Source organism: Rutidosis leptorrhynchoides, chromosome 10 (genome assembly GCF_046630445.1).
Source record: "Rutidosis leptorrhynchoides isolate AG116_Rl617_1_P2 chromosome 10, CSIRO_AGI_Rlap_v1, whole genome shotgun sequence".
NCBI lineage: Eukaryota > Viridiplantae > Streptophyta > Magnoliopsida > Asterales > Asteraceae > Rutidosis > Rutidosis leptorrhynchoides.
Window position 1 is genome coordinate 232,944,578 of NC_092342.1, and position 20,489 is coordinate 232,965,066.

The 20,489-nt window shown below is 34.0% G+C and overlaps 2 protein-coding genes across 2 annotated transcripts; one reads left to right on the forward strand and one right to left on the reverse strand.

The window, feature by feature from the left end:
- Positions 1-2,751: 2,751 nt before the first annotated feature.
- On the forward strand, positions 2,752-3,861 carry LOC139870874 (uncharacterized). The gene has a single exon (XM_071858640.1). It carries the CDS (start codon positions 2,752-2,754, stop codon positions 3,859-3,861), a length of 1,110 nt encoding a protein of 369 aa, XP_071714741.1.
- Positions 3,862-7,335: 3,474 nt separating this feature from the next.
- Positions 7,336-9,343, reverse strand: LOC139872919 (3-ketoacyl-CoA synthase 11-like). The gene is made up of 2 exons (XM_071860854.1): positions 8,514-9,343; positions 7,336-8,228 (listed from the first exon to the last, which is right to left on the reverse strand). Exons 1-2 carry the CDS (start codon positions 9,273-9,275, stop codon positions 7,446-7,448), a joined length of 1,545 nt encoding a protein of 514 aa, XP_071716955.1. The 5' UTR covers positions 9,276-9,343; the 3' UTR covers positions 7,336-7,445.
- Positions 9,344-20,489: the final 11,146 nt, after the last annotated feature.

The following is a 20,489-nucleotide window of genomic DNA, read 5'->3' on the forward strand; positions in this document are numbered from 1 at the left end:
TTGTTCAATGACACCAAAACACCAACATAATCTGACGGATATTGATATGGGTATAGATGAATAAATTATATTTTAGGTGTGTTTGGTTGCACAGTTTATTGGAGTTTATGGGAGCTTAAGCTTAAGCCAGTAGCATTGTTTAGATGACATAAATTTCTGAGCTTATGAAAAAAATAAGCTCTGGAAAAAGAAGCTAGTTGAAGTAGCTTATGAAATAAGCTTCTAAGCTTCCTACCTTATGAAGTTAAAAATTACATTTTTGACCTTATGTAATCATCTATAATATATATTTTTTTTTTGAACAGCGATTTGGATCACCTGAGGGGACTAAACCACCCGTTGCGATCATCTCCCGTTTTGACTATGCCGATGCAACGATAATAATCCCGCCCCCATCGCTGCCTGGGAGGAAACCTTGAAACCGATCCAAGGGCACGGCAAAGTAAAACCCCCTCCCCTTTACCCCCAAACGATATGGGAAAGGTGTCATGAGTGGATACTTTCATGGTAGGGATGTAATTGTGTTTTTAATATGTAGCCAACGGGAGTCGAACTCATGACCTCCCCTAAAGGAGGCAGGTCACCAACCGTTGGACCACATCACAACTTCCATCTATAATATATTTTGTTGTCCAATTTAGTCAATTTACAATAATAAACTCCAGCTCCAGCTACTTTTCACCAAACACTTAATAAAATATAAGCTCCAGCTTCTAGATTCAAAAATAAGCGCAACTACCAGCTCCAACCATAAGCAAATATGCTCCAGCTTCAGCTATAAGCTCCAGCTCGAGCTAGTAACACCAAACACACCCTCAAATGATTATGAATATGAATTTAAAAAACAAAATGGATATGAATATAACATTACTCTATCCAAATTCGATCCGCTAACGTCCCTAATCAAAATATTTGTTGAAATCAAGACTGAAAAATCATTTCTATAGCATTTATTTTTTTTAAGCAAAAGATAAAAAAAATTTCAGTAGATATAATATCATTATCATTTAATATTACAATATTATTTTTAAAAAAGAGAATACTACAATCAGGTAAACACTGGTGGGATCAAACACCGGTGACCACCTCTCCCTGCAAACCCCTTTCTTCTTCAATTGCTAATTTCATGGCCCATCGTGAGGATCATATCAACACAGCAAAGATTGCTACTTCGATCTTCATTACTAATTTCCCACCGACGTTTGGGATTAACGACTTACGCGATATTTGCAAAGATCATGGAACTCTCCTGGACGTTTACATCGCAAGCAAATTATCAAAACAAGGTAAACGTTTCGCTTTTGCTAGATTTCTTAACGTTGATTCTATCAACTCTCTGGAAAGGCGATTATCAAACATTTGGGCCGGTAATTATCATATTTTTGCTGCTAAATCTCGTTTTGATAGAGGAGAAGCAAGAAAACATTCTGGGAATTCTATTGGGTCGGATGCTTTTATTCATCCTACTAGAATTCAAAACTTTAAGGAATTTCCTTAATTGAATAAAACTTCCTTTGCTAAGGCAGTTAATGAATATGCTTCTCCTATCACTGTCAAATCTGGACTGAAGTATATTAACATCCCTGATGAAGAACTGATTCAAGGTAATGATGCACCACTCTTACTCTTTATAAAGATTAAGGATATTGCACTTATTCCATATATCAAACGAATTTGGCATGTGGAGGGATTCCATAATCTCAAAATCCACCACATTGGAGGCTCTTGGATAGATGTGGAATTTCAAAATGAAATCTCCTTGGAAAAGTTTAAGTGCAATGAAAAGATCCTTTCTTACATCGAGGAATTCAAAATCTTCGATGAAAACTTTGTGATCAATGAAAGGGCAGTTTGGATTGACATTGCAGGTTTACCTGCTTGTGCTTGGAATGAATCGTCTTTTAAAAGGATCGCTTCATCTTTTGGTACTAAAGCGTTTATTGCTTCCTCAAACGGTAAAAAGGGTTGGGGTAAACTTTGCATTATCACACCTAGATTGGATTACATCCATGATAGGATTTCGGTGATGATTAAGAAAAAAGCTTATAAAGTGTTGGTCCGAGAAACATCCAACTGGAATGCAAATGTGCTCGACTTGGAAAAAGACGAATCATCGGATGAGGATGATGAGGTTTTTTCGGATGAATCCTCTGTTAATTCAGAAGAAGTGGCCCCATTTGTCCCTTCTACCCCTTTTCCTGAGCAGGTGCAAATTCCTTCGAATACTAATAATGCGACTAGAGAGGAAACAAAAACAAAGTCAGGCGATAATGAAGTGGTTCAGGTAGAGGCAGAAGCTACTCAAAATACGATAATTGAAACATGTGTTGCTGAAAGTATAATCGAACCACAAGGAAATGATAATGAAATAATTGAAGTGAATCAAGACTCTGGGTCCTCTTCCTTATCGAAACCTCCTGGACTAAACGGTGAACGTTTTCACTCCCCTATTATTAGCTCTACCAACTCCTCTGATGGCGCTAATAATGTGTTTCGAAACAAGATGTTAAACATGAGTAAAGTGCTTGGCTATAACTTAGAACTTTCATCTTTCGACCTCAACAAAGTTGTGATCAATATGAGAGGTTATAAAATCGTCTCATGAATCTAATGTCCATTAATATTGGAGGAGGGATGCATTTTATTTTGAAACAAAGATGGATTAAAAGTCTGTGCTCAGAACACAACATCACGATTTTGGGCATACAAGAAACTAAATTGGCTAACTTATGTCATTTTTCAATAAAAGTGATGTGGGGAAATTTCAATTTCAAAGTTGCTTCTTCATCGGTTTCGGGTAGATCGGGAGGTATAGTGACGATTTGGGACCCAAGAGTGTTCTCTAGTAAGAGAGTTATTTCTTTTGGAAATTTGCTCATCGTTGAAGGAGCTTTTGTAGGAAGTGCGAGAACTACTTTTCTTATTAATATCTATGCTCCACAATCTCAGGTTAAGAAGAAAAGATTATGGGATTACATTCGTAACTTTGTCACACAAAATGCAGGTGATTTTATTGTGTTCGGAGACTTTAATGCAGTTCGCTTTCCTCATGAACGCTATGGAACTTGTTTTAATCAGGCTGAAGCTAACGACTTTAATAGCTTCATCCATGATTGCGGTCTAGTTGATATTAAATTGGGTGGAAAGGCTTTTTCTCAGTTCAATAAAAGGTTTACACATCGCTCGTTGCTCGATAGATTCCTTGTTTCTGATGGAATTTTGGGAACGTTTCCCTACCTCTCTGGTATCATTCTCTCCAACTTATGGTCGGACCATTGCCCTATCATTCTTCGTAATGAAAGGGTAGACTACGGACCGATTCCTTTCAAACTCTTTCATTCTTGGTTTGAAATTAAAGGCTTTGAAGAGGTGGTAACAAAAGCTTGGAATGATAATACGGGTCTAACTTCACACAACCCACAGCTGCGGTTTAAAGATAAGTTGAAAAGAGTCAAAGAAGCACTCAAACTTTGGCATAATTCTTACAAGTCAAAACAATGTTTGGCCAAAATTAACATCTTAAAAGAAATCGATCAGATGGATGCTTTATTAGATGCCTGCTCAGATCCTTTTCAACTTGCTACTAACAGATGCATCCACATTAAAACATTGGAGCAAATGGAATCTTTAGAAGCTCATAATCAGGCTCAAAAATATAAGAAACTTGTTCATTCGCTTGGTGATGAGAATTCCTCTTTTTTCCATACGGCCATCAACCGTAAGAGAAAAAAATTGCAAATAGAAGGGGTGATGTCCGACGGAATATGGATTTCAAATCCGATACAAGTGAAAGAAACATTTCTTAATTTTTTTGTGAACAAATTCAAACATTCACCGAACTCTATCATCGGAACTGAGTAACCTGATTAGTACTGACTTTTCTGAGCAAGAAGTTATAAAGGCAATTTGGTCATGCGGAAGCGACAAATCCCCGGGCCCAGATGGTTTCACGTTCAAGTTCGTCAAACATTTCTGGGATCTTATCAAGATCGAGCTTTTAGAAATGGTGAACGATTTTATGCTCAAGGCATTTATACCGACTGGTTGTAACTCTGCATTCTTCTCCCTTATTCCTAAGAAAGAAAACTCAATTCATGTTCATGATTTTCGTCCAATCAGCCTGATCGGGATACAATACAAGATCATTGCAAAGATTTTGGCTAATAGGTTGGCTTTAGTGATCGATGAGGTTATTGGTCCAAACCAAACCGCTTTCATCAAAGGAAGACAAATTCTAGATGGTCCTATGATGATAAATGAAGCAATTACTTGGTGCAAAAAAAGAAAAAAGAAAGCTTTGTTGTTTAAAATTGATTTCGAGAAGGCTTTTGACACGATACATTGGGAGTACATTTTCTCAATGATGCGTTTCATGGGATTCAGTGTGCGATGGATTTCTTGGATCAGGGCTTGTCTTACATCGTCCAAAGCTTCACTTCTACTCAACGGAAGCCCTTCCTTTGAATTTTCAATTGGTAGAGGTCTTCGCCAAGGAGACCCCTTATCTCCTTTCCTCTTCATTATAGGCATGGAAGGGTTAATTGCGGCTCTGCAAGATGCTACAAATGCAGCACTGTTTCAGCCCCTTCGCATTGGTAATAATCCTCATTTTTATGATTTATCGTCCTGTTTATATGCAGATGATGTGATCTTTGTAGGCGATTGGAACGAAACAAATCTGGACAACTTAATTCTAATCCTGGCATGTTTCTTCACTGTTTCGGGTCTTAAATTGAACCCACACAAATCCTTGCTATACGGTGTGGGGGTTCCTTCTATTTTGGTGTCGAATGCTGCCAACAGAATTGGCTGTCTTCCTTCTTCGGTCCCGTTTACTCATCTGGGTCTACCTGTGGGTCGAGATATGCGCAAAGCTGTGAGTTGGGATCCTATTATAGAAAAAACAAAGAAAAGACTCGCATCCTGGAAATCAAATCTAATTTCGATGGGAGGAAGGCTAACACTTATCAAATCAGTGCTTGGATCGATAGGTACTTATTATTTGTCGATGTTTAGAGTACCGAAAAATGTCTTAAATAAACTTGAATCATTGAGATCTTCCTTCTTTTGGGGCGAAAAAGAAAACACCCGCAAAATTCATTGGGCGAGTTGGCGTTTAATTCTTAACCCACTAGAGAAGGGAGGATTGGGAGTTCCAAGTCTTAAGTCTCAAAACTTGGCGTTATTATATAAATGGCGATGGAGGTTTGTAACGAGTAAAGATTCTAGTTTGAGAAAAATCATCTCGGCTATACACGGCAATGGTAGAGGTGCTTCCATTCCATGCAGTGCGAATGCTTCAGGGATTTGGTCGGTAATCTGTAAAACAATTGAAATGATCCACACAGATTATGCAATGAATGCTTCTCATCTTCATCTTCGTCTCGGGAATGGTACTAATGCTGAGTTTTGGTTCGACCCTTGGGTTAATGGTATTTCACTTGCAACATGTTTTCCTAGATTACTGGCTCTAGACTCAAGCAATTACAGCACGGTTGCTTCACGATTTGCTAACAACTCATGGTCATTCTTTTGGCGTAGAGAACCACGTTACGGAATTGAGGTGGAAAACTTGGAATCATTATATCAGATTCTTCATTCTACCTCTATCACTTCTGACCCAGATCGTTGGATTTGGAAGGGAGACACATTCTCTGTCTCTTCTGCCCGAAAACTCATAGACGACCATGATTCAGCCCCCTACACCGTAGCTACAACGTGGTGTAAACTTGTGCCCATTAAAGTCAACATTTTCATCTGGTGTCTGAAAATCTATAGGCTGGCGACAAGGGATAACTTAGTTGCACGTGGAATAGATATTGATGATTCGGGATGTTGCTTCTGTGATGAAACTTTTGAGGATGCAGATCATATATTTCTTCATTGTGACACAAGTAAACAGATTTGGTCTAAAATCTCCCTGTGGTCGAGCCTTTCTCTTCCTTCGTGGCCCTCCATGGCTAATCTGTGGGCTTGGATTGATGGTGTCCCGATTCTTCATAATAAGCGTCTCATCACCTCCATCGTTATCTTTGCAACGCTTTGGTCCATATGGAGATTGCGAAACTGTACCATTTTCAAAGACAAGAGTTTTCGGAAATGTCATGTGATAGATAGTATAGTGGTGACAAGCTACAATTGGATTTCGGCAAGAGCTCATAAGAAAAATTGTAATTGGAATCATTGGTTGCAATCGCCTTTACTTTCATTGTAAATTCCTTTTTCTTTGTTTCCCTTGTATTTTTCTTTCTAGCATCTTGCTAGTTTTAATAAAAATTTACAGCTGTTAAAAAAAAAACAATCAGGTAAACACAAATCATACACGTTTTGAACTCACAATTGTATCGTTGATGACAAGATACATCTTAAATCTTTGATTTTGTTCAGATTGTTTCAACAATTGGGTAATTGGTACAGTATTATATAATTATAATTTCTAATATAATACTGTATTCAATATTCACTTTATTTTTAAACACAGAAAAATGTACATATTTTGTTGGATCAAGTGGACCTTTGGTCAAGTGTATCATGTTGGTCATTACTTTGTTCAACTACCCACTTTACTTCGGTGATCCAATTTATCCCTTTACACAACACAACACAACACAACACTAGTTCTCAAAAACATATTAATGCACGAAATGTCAACCAATTAGTCAATGACAAAAGAACAAAGATACACCCAATCTTTGGTAATTTGCATTGTTTATTATTTTAAGAGTCGTGTTTGTAAAGATATAAAAACAACCATTCGGGCATTGCGCAAAATAGTTATATCATAAGAAATTCATGTTTAGAACTGTTTATTGTTTTGAAATAAATTTACTTACTCCGTATTACACATTTATTTCAAGTTGTATATTGGTAATACAGTACTCATAATATTGGGTCAAGTTGTAGTACTGTGATATACTCAATAAATAATAAATAGCGTATAATTTACGATATAATATCTTTTTTGTTTAGCCGTTGTTAATCGGTACTGGACATTGTGGTATTTGGTTTGTATTTGGTTGTATCGGACAAGGCTCGGTATAGATTTGTTTTTATTTTCGTATCTCTTAGTTTTCTAGGTACGAGCTTTGTTCCGTATCTTTTTCTTGTATCTCCCGTTTGATGACGTTTTCTCTTATAGAGAGGAGGTCTCAGTTTCTATACGAGTACTCGTATTTTTAGCCCCAAAAAAATACATATATTTATATTTATAATTATATTCTTGTACAATCAATACTATGAGTATGTTTTAGTCATAACAAATTTCACAATGTAACGTTTGAAAAAATGTAAACTTTAAAGTATAAACCAACCAATGCAATATAATTGGAAGTTAAATGGGAATGACCTCTTTTACTTTCAATAATAACATAACAACAATATTACAGTATATGCATATCAAACCTTCAAAATCACAAAAAATAATAATGTAAACAATTTTGTTACTTCTAAGAACCGATTTTCTCAATTTTCGGAACATGAACCGGGAAGTTATCAATCTCATCGGTCCAAGGATTTTTCTCTTTAGCCGGATCAATTGTCTTCAACGCTCTCCACACCGCACTATTACATTTAAAACCCGACCCAAAAGCTATTTGCCATGACCGATCACCCTTTTTAATCCTTCCCTTAGCCTCAGAATAAGCTAATTCGTACCATAACGAACTACTCGACGTATTCCCAAACCTATTTAGCGTCATTCTAGAAGGCTCCATATGCCAATCAGCTAAATCGAGATTCTTTTCTAACTCATCAAGAACCGCTCGTCCACCAGCGTGAATACAAAAATGCTCAAACGCAAGCTTAAAATCTGGTATGTACGGTTTAATTTTCATTTGAAACACTTTCCTAGCAACTAATGTTACGAAAAACAAAAGTTGTTCCGACATAGGAAGCACTAACGGTCCAAGCGTTGTGATATTTGTTTTCAAAGCCTCACCAGCAACCGCCATAAGATCTTTTGAAAGCGCTACACCTATCTTTTTGTTCTCGTCTTCTTCTTGGAAAACACAATTATAACATCTGTCATCCGCACCTTTGTGTGTTCGAACAGTGTGAATGAGTTGATACTTTGAACGACGACGATCAGATGACCTATTTGACAACAAAACTGCTGCACCTCCCATTCGAAATAAACAGTTTGACACAAGCATTGACCGATTGTTTCCGAAGTACCAATTCAATGTTATGTTCTCAGTGCTTACCACCATTGCATATGAATTAGGGTTCACCTATTATCAACAAACATAACAAAACATTTCATTTATATCAATTATCAACAAACATAACAATTCGTTTCATTTATATCAATTATCAACTATTAACCATATATGACAGTACGTCCCAAAATAATTGTCTAGATTGAATTTTAAAAAAAATTCTTTCAAAATTTTGACTATAAATATTTATGTAATATTTGATGAAATTTATATGAATGAATTTGGTATAAAAAATGTTTTCATTAGTATAACTTTTATCAAATATTATATAACACAGATAAAAATATTTAAAATTACCTGCAAAAGTTGTTTTGCAAGATCAATGGCAATTAAACCAGCACTACAACCCATTCCACCAAGATTATAGCTCATAATATTTCCTCTAAGCTTATAATGATTCACAATCATTGAACTCAATGACGGTGTTGGACAAAACAAGCTACAATTCACAATCAATATCCCAATTTCCTTAGCTTTAATCCCCGTTTTCGCCAACAAATCATCAATCGCTCCATACATAACCATTTCCGCCTCTTTTCGAGCTTCCGCCATGCACGGATTAGGCGGAATAGCCAAAACCGCTTCTGGAAAATAAGTTTTTTGACCTAAACCAGAACGTTCTAGAATTTTCTTCTGAAAAGCTAAATTCTCTTCAGTAAATGTTCCAGCTCGAGTTGAACGGTCCATAAATATTTCTCGTGTTACAATTCGTTCCTCATCCGGTTTGTAACACGCGAAATCAACTAAATAGACTTTTTTCGGTCTACTCATGAAGTAAAGTGTGGCTAGAAATACAACTAATATCGAACATATAACAACTGTGATTAAATTGAATCGAAGTTGGTCCCACAAATGGATTAAATCATGCGTTGTAAGTGTCGATAAGTGAATTGATATGATTGCGAGTATGGGAGTTAGTAAAAGGTACATACCGTGTGAGATTAAGTAATGGTAGCCTAATTTCACGTATTTTAGTTTTACTGAAAGTAAGAAATTGGGGAGGGTTTTGGTGGTCGCCGGAGCCGGAGATGGAACCGGTGGTTGTTGTGTGTCGGCCATGGAGAACTGGAGGATTTAACTGATCGGAAATTGAAGAATGACGTGTGAATTTTAATGGAAGAAATTGAGGGAACAGAAAATGTGATATGAACAAGAGGGGGAAATTTGGGAATTTAAAGAGAGGATGGGGTCGTGTGGGGGTGCAACTACCCAACTAACTATTCAATGCTAATGTAAGATTTTAATTTTTGTATTTCAAAAAAAAAAAAAAAAAAAAAAAAAAAAAAAAAAAAAATATATATATATATATATATATATATATATATATATATATATATATATATATATATATATATATATATATATATTACGGTGTAGTAGTTATTCTATTTACTACAGTATATTGTTTTTTGGTGCACCTACGAAGCTACGATTTGTAAATTTGTAGTTATTTGTTGCTGTAAATAATAAATAATGTAACTTTTTGACCAGGTAAATTGGATATAAATGTAGGGATGAAATTTGATACATTAGCTGATATTGCATTAATTACATGTATTTTAAATTTATTGATATGAACTTTTTTAATGACAGTTTGATTGTAAAAACAATTCAATCAACTACTTTATGAAACTAACTTCCCTTAACTCCCTTAATGTAGAATTACTTTGTGCATAAATCTAATTCTTAATAATAGTCCTAATAAGAAAAATTCTATTAATGATTACTAGAAATAATCAGGATGGTTTTTACAAAAAATTTGAGCCTATAGTGTTTAAATTTTAATTCATACGATTTATTTTTGTTATTTATTTGCATATATAGTAGTAACACTTAACGTAAGTTGGGTTAAGGGGTTGAAATGTAAGCATTTGTTGCTCAATGAATATATTCGTGATAGTGACAAATTAGTCCGGGTCCGGCCCGCGCGATGCGGCGGGGGCTTTCGGTCGGCGTATTCATATTTAACGCAGTTTTATTTACAGAAGGAAAAACGGCACATGTGTTATGCTTCGTTGTTGGTGTCGTCGTCTTTAGTGTTTTTTAAAATCTGTCCGGCTCGAACGTAGTTAGTTTCGTTTTGTTGTTAAAATTATTTCGAGTCTAATGGTGCTGGTGAAAAAATTTAGCTCGCGGTGAGCAGGAAGATACGGGCTGTATTTCGCTTTTTTTAAAAAGTGTCCGTTTTCAACTTATTTAGTATCGTTTTGTTCATAAAATTATTTCGAGTCTGATGGTGCTGTCGGAAACATTTAACTCACGGCGAGTGGGAAGATACGGGTTGTCGTTGTGTTTAGCGTTTTTTAAAAAGTGTCCGAATCGAACGTAGTTAGTTTCGTTTTGTTCGTAAAAATATTTCGAGTTTAACGGAGTGCTTGGTGAAATTTAACTCGGAACGAGGCGGAAGATACGGGATGTTGAAGGGTTTGGGTGAATTTTGTATTTTAATTTGGAAAGTTTACATTTTACCCTCCTAAAGTTTGGTGTAACTTTTGCAAGTTGTGTATAGGTGAGGGGTGAAAATTGAAAATATGAGTGTGAAAAGGGAGGGGACCGTTGTCGTATTCCCCTTGTGGGATTTAGTATGTAAAGGATAAATGTAACTAGTATTTTTTATAAAACCAAATCGTTCTTTCTATATAGAATCTACTAAAGTCTATTAGATTCAATAAACTTGTGATATCGAGTTATGTATGTATCAATGTATGGTTTATCAAGGTCTCGGTCGCGTAAAATTAGAAGTATATCTTATCGGGTGAAATTAATTAGTGCTTGATTTCGAATTGAATAGTGTCGTCATGCAAGAAGATAACCATGAACCAAGACGATACAAGAAATCTAAGTGTACAGAAATATCAATGATCAAAATGACTTCTACAACATGTTATGTTATTCTCTATAAGGCTGTGTGTTGAAGTCTCAATCTTACTATATACTCCGTAATTGTGTTTGCTATTTAGGAAATATTAAAAATATAAGTATTTTCAGTTTAACTTAAAAGTTAAACAAGTTACATATAATCTAACAAATAGGCCGGCATACTGCTTTTGTGCGGTTTCTTTCTTTTTCGGATGAAGGTGAGTGGTAAAGTCTAGTTCAATTAAGGAGTAGGTCGTCCTATTTAAAAGAGCAGGTAATGCTCAAATTATTTTATTTTGTATTTGAGCCTCCTGTAAACAAATTAAATAAATTAACTTAAAACATGTTCAGATGTTCTTAAATGTGTATGTTTAAGTTTTAACAATACCTATGAATGGATCATGATTATAGCAGTATTGGCGGGTAATCAAACCCTAGCCTAGCCACATTGTCATGACTTAATACTTAAAAATTTTCTGTTTGAGCTGATATATCTATTCCTGACCACATATTACAGTATTTATTAAATTTTATAAAAATTAGTTTATGACAACGCATGTGGTAGCGTTAGAATTGGTTACTAACCATCTGGTTGTGTAGCAATCGAGTTTGGTGTCGTGTTCGTGTATGTAGGTCGTACGGTGTGATGTAATGCCACGTGCCACATTCTTGTTGCCAATGGCCGGTCAACTAATTATGGTGTTTACATTTGTAGACCAAGTCAAAAGCCAGAACAGATAAGGTGACTTAAATTTGTTTCCGATGACTATTTTTTACCCGCGCATTCTTCCTATATACTAATAAGACCATGAATAACCCTGCATGTGATGTCACAGGCAGATTGTTCACTTTTTGGTCAAAAAGTACAATCTGCCTGTGACGTGACAGTGTCAGCATTTGACACTCAAATAACTCTGACGTCCTTTCAGTATCAAATTTTTGTGTCAAATATTTGTAGAGTGATGTGGTAAAATCTTATTGGAAATTGAGTGTGGAAAAATAAATAAATAATAAAAATATATTAATGTTAATTATGTGATTGGGTGTATTTTGCGTCACCATTCCATGACATTTAGTTACTTTTGTAACTAACGCTTATAAACTGACGCTCCATAATTCTCGTTACGTTCGTTTCATCTATTCCAGCTCATCAAACGCGTCACTTTGATGCTGCTTTAAAATAGATCTAACGGGCTCATCTGTTTAATTTTAACATCATGTCGTTTTATAACATGCTTTCATATTACATTTTTTTTAATGTTGTGAAATATTACTATATTATATATATATATATATATATATATATATATATATATATATATATATTCAATTAGAAAATAACAAAAGCTACTATTCAATTAAGACTACAATGTAATAACAAACACTTTCAAGGGTAAAACTTCCGCTGTTTTGTCTTCTTTTAAAACCACTTTTTTAGTGGTTAAAAAAAAGCATTGTGACTCTAACATAAAAGTATCAATGGTTTACTGGCTAACAGCTTGACTTATGTATCGACGTGTCAGGGGTTCGATCCCCAGCTTCTATCTTCCTTTTTCCCTTTTATTCTTTTTTACTTTTTACCCATTACTCCCTCCCTTTATTAAATTTTTCATAACGCATCCCTTAAAGTTTTTTCCTAATTCAGTCCTCTCAATTCCATTCTTTTTTATTTAAATTGTTTTTTAATCTCACCCCTTAACGTTTTTTTTCTTCCCTAATTCAGTTCTCTCAATCCGATTCTTTTTTATTTAAATTGTTTTTTCAATCTAACTTTTCTTATAATTTGTACACGACTTCATTTATTTTTTCTTTACCATTTTTTTTAAATATTTTTTCAAAAATCTTCCACTTTACCTCCTCTTTTTCTTTACAATATTCTTTTCTACTCTCACACTTTACTACTCCAATAACAAGAATATTTAAATTATGTTGATTTTAACTATTTTAATTATTTATTTAAAAGATACTTTCTCTTTGATTTTTTATGATTATTAATGTTTAAGTATTTAATTTAAAAGATAAATTTTGTACAACGAAAGACTTACTAATTATGTTATATATATATATATATATATATATATATATATATATATATATATATATATATATATATATATATATATATATATATATATATATATATATAAAGAGTGAGAGGTTCGCCGCCGCAACGCGCGGCTAACCCAAAAAACTTGTTATCTAATAAACAAAAATGGTGAATAGTAATAGGGCATTTTCGTCCTTTCACTTTTTTTCTAATTAAATTTCATTACACCAACAAAGGTCCCCACACTTTATCATATATTCAAATCGACCCCCCAAACAGGGGAGTAAAGTGTCAAATAATCATTTTCATAAACAATCTTAAATAAACTCCACCCAAATATTCAACGGGTCATATCTTCTCGTTCGCAACGAGTTAAATTTTTTCGACACCATCTTTAAACTCGAAATAATTTTAGGAACATAATGTCACTAACTATACGCAAAACGGACGCTTTTTAAAAAATGCTAAATATTTGGGGTACTTTTCATACACGTTGATTTTGCGTTAAATTTTTAAAAGTCGATAATTACATAGCTAAACACGGAGATGGACATATATTGTTAATTTAAAATAATATTTAAATCTTTCACGGGTTATACCTTTTAGTTCGACTCGGGTTGTGTGACGACCCGAAAATTTCTGACCAAATTTAAACTTAATCTTTATATTATTTCAACACGATAAGCAAAGTCTGTAATATTGAGTCTCAAGGTTTTTGAACTGTTTTCATGAATGCATTTAACCTCGACCAATATTGACGATTCACGAACAATTATTTGTAAATAGATACATTTATTTAAAAATATAAATATATATATTAATTCGAAATATAATTTGAAATTTTATATTATTTAGTTATTAGAATTAATTATGTTAAATAAAGTAATATATGATATTAATTATAACTTATAATGTATCTAGATATATAAATAAAGTACATTGAATATATGTATTTGATTTCGAATTTATTTAGTAAACGATAGTAGCACTCATTTGTCATTCAATTGATAGTAAACAAGTTAAAATGAACTTATGTGATTTTAAAATAAACGGTGATTCGAAAATGAGTTATATAAATTTTAGGCTTATTAAAAATGTATGTAGGAACAATTTGTTGAATTTTAAAACTTTTTATATTTTACTTGGGATTGGGAGTGAATAATTAACGTAATTTTTGTTTAATAAATTAATGATCGAATTTTATACCATAATGACCAAAATAAATAAATATAGTTAATTTAAAAATTTGGGTTTATTCTGTAGACTTTTATTCGCCACTAATTATCAACGAGGTACGAATTAATGGTCCGTGGAAAACTGTCGGCAGGAGGTAGATATTTATTATTCTTACACGTTCTCTTAATTGATATAATTGATATGTATTATTATTATATTAAATTACTTTAACATATATTATAGAATATAGATAGATATATGTATTATATATATATATATATATATATATATATATATATATATATATATATATATATATATATATATATATATATATATATATATATATATATACATGATACGTTAGAAGAGAGGGAGATATGCAAGCTCGATCATCACACCACCGATTAATCGCCCGGCAACCATCACTCACTTCCATTTTGTCAAAACCACCATGATCACCATAAACCACCATCATCAACCTTCACTCTCTCCCTCCCTCTCTTGATCGTGAACCCATCACCACTGCAATCACACGACAACCATCAATGGTACCTTACTTATGTTTATGTTTCCCTTCCGGATCAAACGATAAAACCCATGTCACCTTTTGTCCTTCATTGATACTACTACTTACGTTTTCCGTTTGCAATCCAAACCACCACCATCAATGATGAAGATAAATAGTGACGATACAAGGAAGTTAAGATAAATGATTATGTTTAGAAGCTGCTACGTTTGCTGTGCTACCCACTGCTATTTATGTTTCCTTTCTCTGTTAAAGAACACCAAAAACTCCGCGAAATTCTTGGACATTATTACTGTTGTTGCTGTTTTGTGTTTTAACAATCAAACCATTAACAACCAAATCACCAACACAACACCATCACAAACCCACCTATTAAATCTGTTACAACTACGCTATTTTTTCTTTTTCCTGTTCTATCACAACCGTTACCCAACAAACAACCATTCGTCACCATAATTTTGATACCATTACTGTTTCTTTCCTGATCAAACCACAACTACAGAAAAATTACACCATCGAGCACAAGGTCATCAAACATCTCATTATATCGTCACATGTTATTGCTGTTACTCGTTGTTTCTGGCTGAACAATTCAAAACCAAACATCTCTTTATAGTTTGAAACTGCAGTTACTTACTGCGTGTTTTTTTTCGTTTCTAGTTCCGTTTAACAATAGCCCAAACACCACCTTCAACGAACATGTAACTATAGAAACCCACATCATCACCGTTGCTAGCCTGTTTCCGTTCCTATTTTCCTGATGCCAAAAACCCACAACATATGGACTGCTATTCGATTTTATTATTGGGTTATTATTTGGGCTTCATTAATTTAATGGGGCTTACAACTTGGGCAAGCTATTAGACTATGTATCATATGGTTGGTGGGCCGAAAAGATAATAATACAAGTAATATGATAATGGATCGGAATGTTGATGATTATGATTATGGTTATGGTATAATGATGAAGATGACAAACATTATAGTACTTGTTAAATAAATAATCATGTGAATTATTACAAGAAATAAGTGACGGTTCAATGGTTAGGTGTGTGTTTATGGATTAGTGGAAGGTCGTGGGTTCGAGTCCCGGCATAGACGTTTATTTTGGAACTTTTTCTTCTTGAGAGGTTCGTGAATCCGAGGCCAACCCTACATTGTTCAGTTCCGTCGTATGCATATTTTTACTACAAAATATCGTATCGTGAGTTCATTTGATTCCCTTTTACTCTTTACATTTTTGGGATTGAGAATACATGCGTTGTTTTTACAACTGCTTTATTAAATGCTTTTGAAATATATTTTGAACTGAGAATACATGAAATGCTTTTATAAATGTTTGACGAGATAGATACAAGCAAAACATTCCTCGAATGAATTATTATGCAGACAGAAGTTCTGTGGATTATTATTGAATTAGTTGGACGTGATAATTGCCACTAATTGTTGTGAATATTTTTCCCTGATTATTATTGCTTGGTAACCTAAGAATTAGAAACGGGTATGGCCCTAATTCATGCGAATCCTAAAGGTAGCTACCGGGTTTAACACCCCCACCCAGAATGTTCACTAGACGGAAGGGCTAGTGGGCGTGGTGTTTAGTACTTCGAAGTTTATATATTATACATACGAGATGTTCTGTTTTGGGAATATTATTGATGCGCATTATATGTTAAGGTTGGTTACCATGTTGAGCAATGAAATCAAATTGAATGTTATGTATCGAGAGAATGATTTTTATACACAGGTTATGTGTATTATTTTTGTGCACGAGATATGTGTACGGTTATTTAAAAATCGCGAGGCAACCTACGGGGGAGAAAAAGATACGAACCTACTCTGCTAAGCATTATGAAAAATGATTTTGTACATGATATAGGTGTACTGTATTTAAATCTTGTGGTCTATCAAAATGATGAATTTTATTATTTATGATAAACTTATGAACTCACCAACCTTTTGGTTGACACTTGAAAGCATGTTTATTCTCATGTATGAAAGAAATCTTTCGCTGTGTATTTGCTCATTTTAGAGATATTACTTGGAGTCATTCATGGCATATTTCAAAAGACGTTGCATTCGAGTCGTTGAGTTCATCAAGATTAATATTAAGTCAATTATAGTTGGATGTATTATGAAATGGTATGCATGCCGTCAACTTTCGATGTGATGAAAGTTTGTCTTTTAAAAATGAATGCAATGCTTGTAAAATGTATCATTTAGAGGTCAAATACCTCGCAATAAAATCAACTATTGTGAATCATTTATAATTGGTATGAACGGGTCCTTTCAGTTGGTATCAGAGCGGTGGTCTTAGCGAACCAGGTCTTGCATTAGTGTGTCTAACTGATAGTTGTTTAGATGCACTAGTGGGTCTGGACTTCGACCGTGTCTGCATGTCAAAAGTTTTGCTTATCATTTTGTGTCGAAAATTACTTGCTTATCATCCTTAAAGTCTAGACACATCTTACTGCCTCTATTTCATAGATAGTTTATAGATAAAATCGTATCTTAGCGTATCTATTACTGTTACCTTTGCCTGACAGCTTTCGAAATTTTTTCCGTAATCTGCGAAATCTTTATGCTATATATAAGTATTCTATATAATTAGAATACCATCCGATAGCCGAAAATCATTTCATACCAAAAAACCCTTTACTCAATCGTACGAAATGGAACTCGCCACTAGTTCAAGTTCTTCGGAATCCGACAGCTATTCCGACATAGATGTTCACCTAAGCTCCGAAATCAGCGTCACCGGAATGAATCAACTAATCAACCATCATCAATTCTGGATGAATTGGGGATGGGTTCGTAGTCGACTTAATCAATGGAGACGCGAAGAAGGTGATCCCTTCCATCAACCGATTTCACCTCTTGGCGAAGAACCTGAAGCACTTACCGGAGAACCTATTCGAAACACCATTTTCTCTCTCATTTCCAGAGTATCTCACCATGACTATATCACAACTCAGATTCTAAACCTTATTCATTCGCTCGTTCCTACCGACAATCATCCCGGAGTAATGGAAGAAGTCAACAAGCTTCGCGCCCGAGTAGTGAATTTGGAGAATATGGTGCAAAACTTACAAACGCCAGCATCAGCATCGGCATCACCAGTTACACCAACAACACAAGTCTCAATACCACACGTCTCAACATCACCACCCTTATCTCGAGCATTATCTTCATTCTACATGACGTTCACATCATTTATCTTCGTTCGACATGGCGATTATGTAATCTCTAATGTTTTAAAGATTATATATTCTTGTTCTAATGGTAAATCAAATGAGTTAAATATCATATTGACTCATTAAATCGATGATTACATCTGAAGAAAATATACATATGTATATATGTTTTCATAAAGTTTGTAATTAAAAATTCTTTTGTACAAACTGTTAATGGTGAAAATATTTTAACGGGTAGGTAATACCCGAAGAATATTTAGATTTCACATTAATAAGTTACACTGTACATTCTTCGAATCTGATTCAACAGTCATTTACTATCCTACTTACATCCACATATATACGAATCCGTTCACCACAGAATAACCATTTTCATTCAATTTCATATTTGGATTTTGACCTATCAGAATCCAACAAGTGGCATAATGAAGAAAACATTTCACAAAATAAAAATTTGTTAGAAACAAACGCATTAACTATGAGAAATTTTGTTAAGAATCCACGCTAACAAAATCCTAGCTAACTGTTCCTAGCTAACTGTTAATTCCTTATTACATTTATTTATTGCAATTTATTTAGCACAATTTTATTTCTCGCAATTTTATTTATCGTCATTTAATTTATTTTATTTATTTTACGCACTTTATTTATCGTCATTTAAATACTGTTATTTACGCATTTTAAATATCGGGACACGTATACAAGGTTTTGACATATCATATCGACGCATCTATATATATTATTTGGAATAACCATAGACACTCTATATGCGGTAATGTTCGAGTTAGCTATACAGGATTAAGGTTGATTCTAAAATAATATATATACTTTGAGTTGTGATCGAGTCTGAGACATGTACACAATGGGTCACGATACGTATTAATTAATTCAAATATTATATATATGAATTATTGAATTACTAACTGTGGACCACTAACTGTCGACTTCCAATATTGGACAATTAAAATGAATTAAAATATTGATTATAACATATGAAACTAAACATTTCTTCAAGTTTGCCACTTGACTTCATCTTAAACCTCATTTGTACCTTGACGATTACAACCTGCGTTCAAACCTTTCATGATTCTTGAAAATACCTCAATCGAGAGGATGAACCAACCGCACTTCATCTACGGAAGAAAAGATTGATGCATATAGTTATGTACCTGAAAACACTCGGAACCTGAGTAATTGTTTAATACGCATCTGTGCTAGCTCCATTAGCATTGTTATTACCGAAAATAGCTTTGCAATCCCTCTCCAAATTAGCCAATTTTGTCACAGCTCCAACAAATCAACTTCGGCTTTCATTCGAATTAGTCTTATTATAACCTTGATATATAAGTTTGCCCTTCATCATCGTTATCGGGGACCCGTTTATATCCCACCACATTGACAGTAAACTTACCAGCAACTTCATTATTCATTGACTTAAGTCTCTCCGAAGAACCATTATATTTGTTCATTAAAACCTTATCATATACTCATCCACATCTTATAACGGGAATTACCGTACCAATTATCGGGAATCAGTATTCAGTATTTTGAATGTCGCAACGTTTCTAAATCAACAGTTATATGTATACATATAACATTTACCTTTTAGAATTATGATCTTCCATTATGAAATTCTGAAAAGCACCCATTCTACGAATCAATACTCCAAATTCTGAAAAAGATGAATGAAGCAGCAGAAACTGTAGACAACTGTAAACGACCTTCACCGTCGAAAGTTTGATGATAAAGAATAGGGGCTGAAGAAGCTCAAAAAATGAGAAAATTTGTTAATGAAAAATGGATTTAGCAAATCATGAAGGAGGCTGTGGACAAATCACAAAGACTAAATATGCCTTCAAAGAATCCAAATGATTCAGTATCTGTTGAAGTCATTAGCAAATACCTTGCTCCTGACTCTAAACCTTTACGAACAAATCTTCTTCATTATCCATCGATATTAGAAATTCTAAGATATCATCATATCTTTCATTATAAATATCCTCGATATTTCTAAAGATATTTTCATAACTATTCTTATCTGAAATCATTTATCTCTTCGCGATATCAGTGTTACAACAGAAAGGAAACTGTTTTAGTTTCTAAATTCTGAAAAATTCGAACTTAAAATATGAATGATATTGAAGTAGTGTTGGGAACTGAAGCATGAGTTATTATAATATAATGACACTTGATCAACATGATTATATTACAGTAAGTCATGCTGAGTTTCTAATGGAACGTGATGATTCACAGACCTTAACGTCATCATGTGGTCATGTTACACGACTCTTACATTCTACCGAATCTTCAAACATATCGAGAACATATCTTCCTGATAGTTCTATCTTTTCTCTTGAATTCTGGTAATTTAACCAATCAAGATCGTGATATTACAATCTCTTTTAGAACGTTCATTTCGAATTTCATATCTATGAATTCTCGACCATTATTCGCTTGACTTAAAGTCG

Coding starts and splice junctions, on each gene's coding strand:
- LOC139872919 (XM_071860854.1), bottom strand. CDS start 9,275: ATGGCCGACACACAACAACCACCGGTTCCATCTCCGGCTCCGGCGACC. Junction 8,229..8,513: donor TTGCAAAACAACTTTTGCAG/GTAATTTTAAAT, acceptor TGTTGATAATAG/GTGAACCCTAATTCATATGC.
- LOC139870874 (XM_071858640.1), top strand. CDS start 2,752: ATGTGGGGAAATTTCAATTTCAAAGTTGCTTCTTCATCGGTTTCGGGT.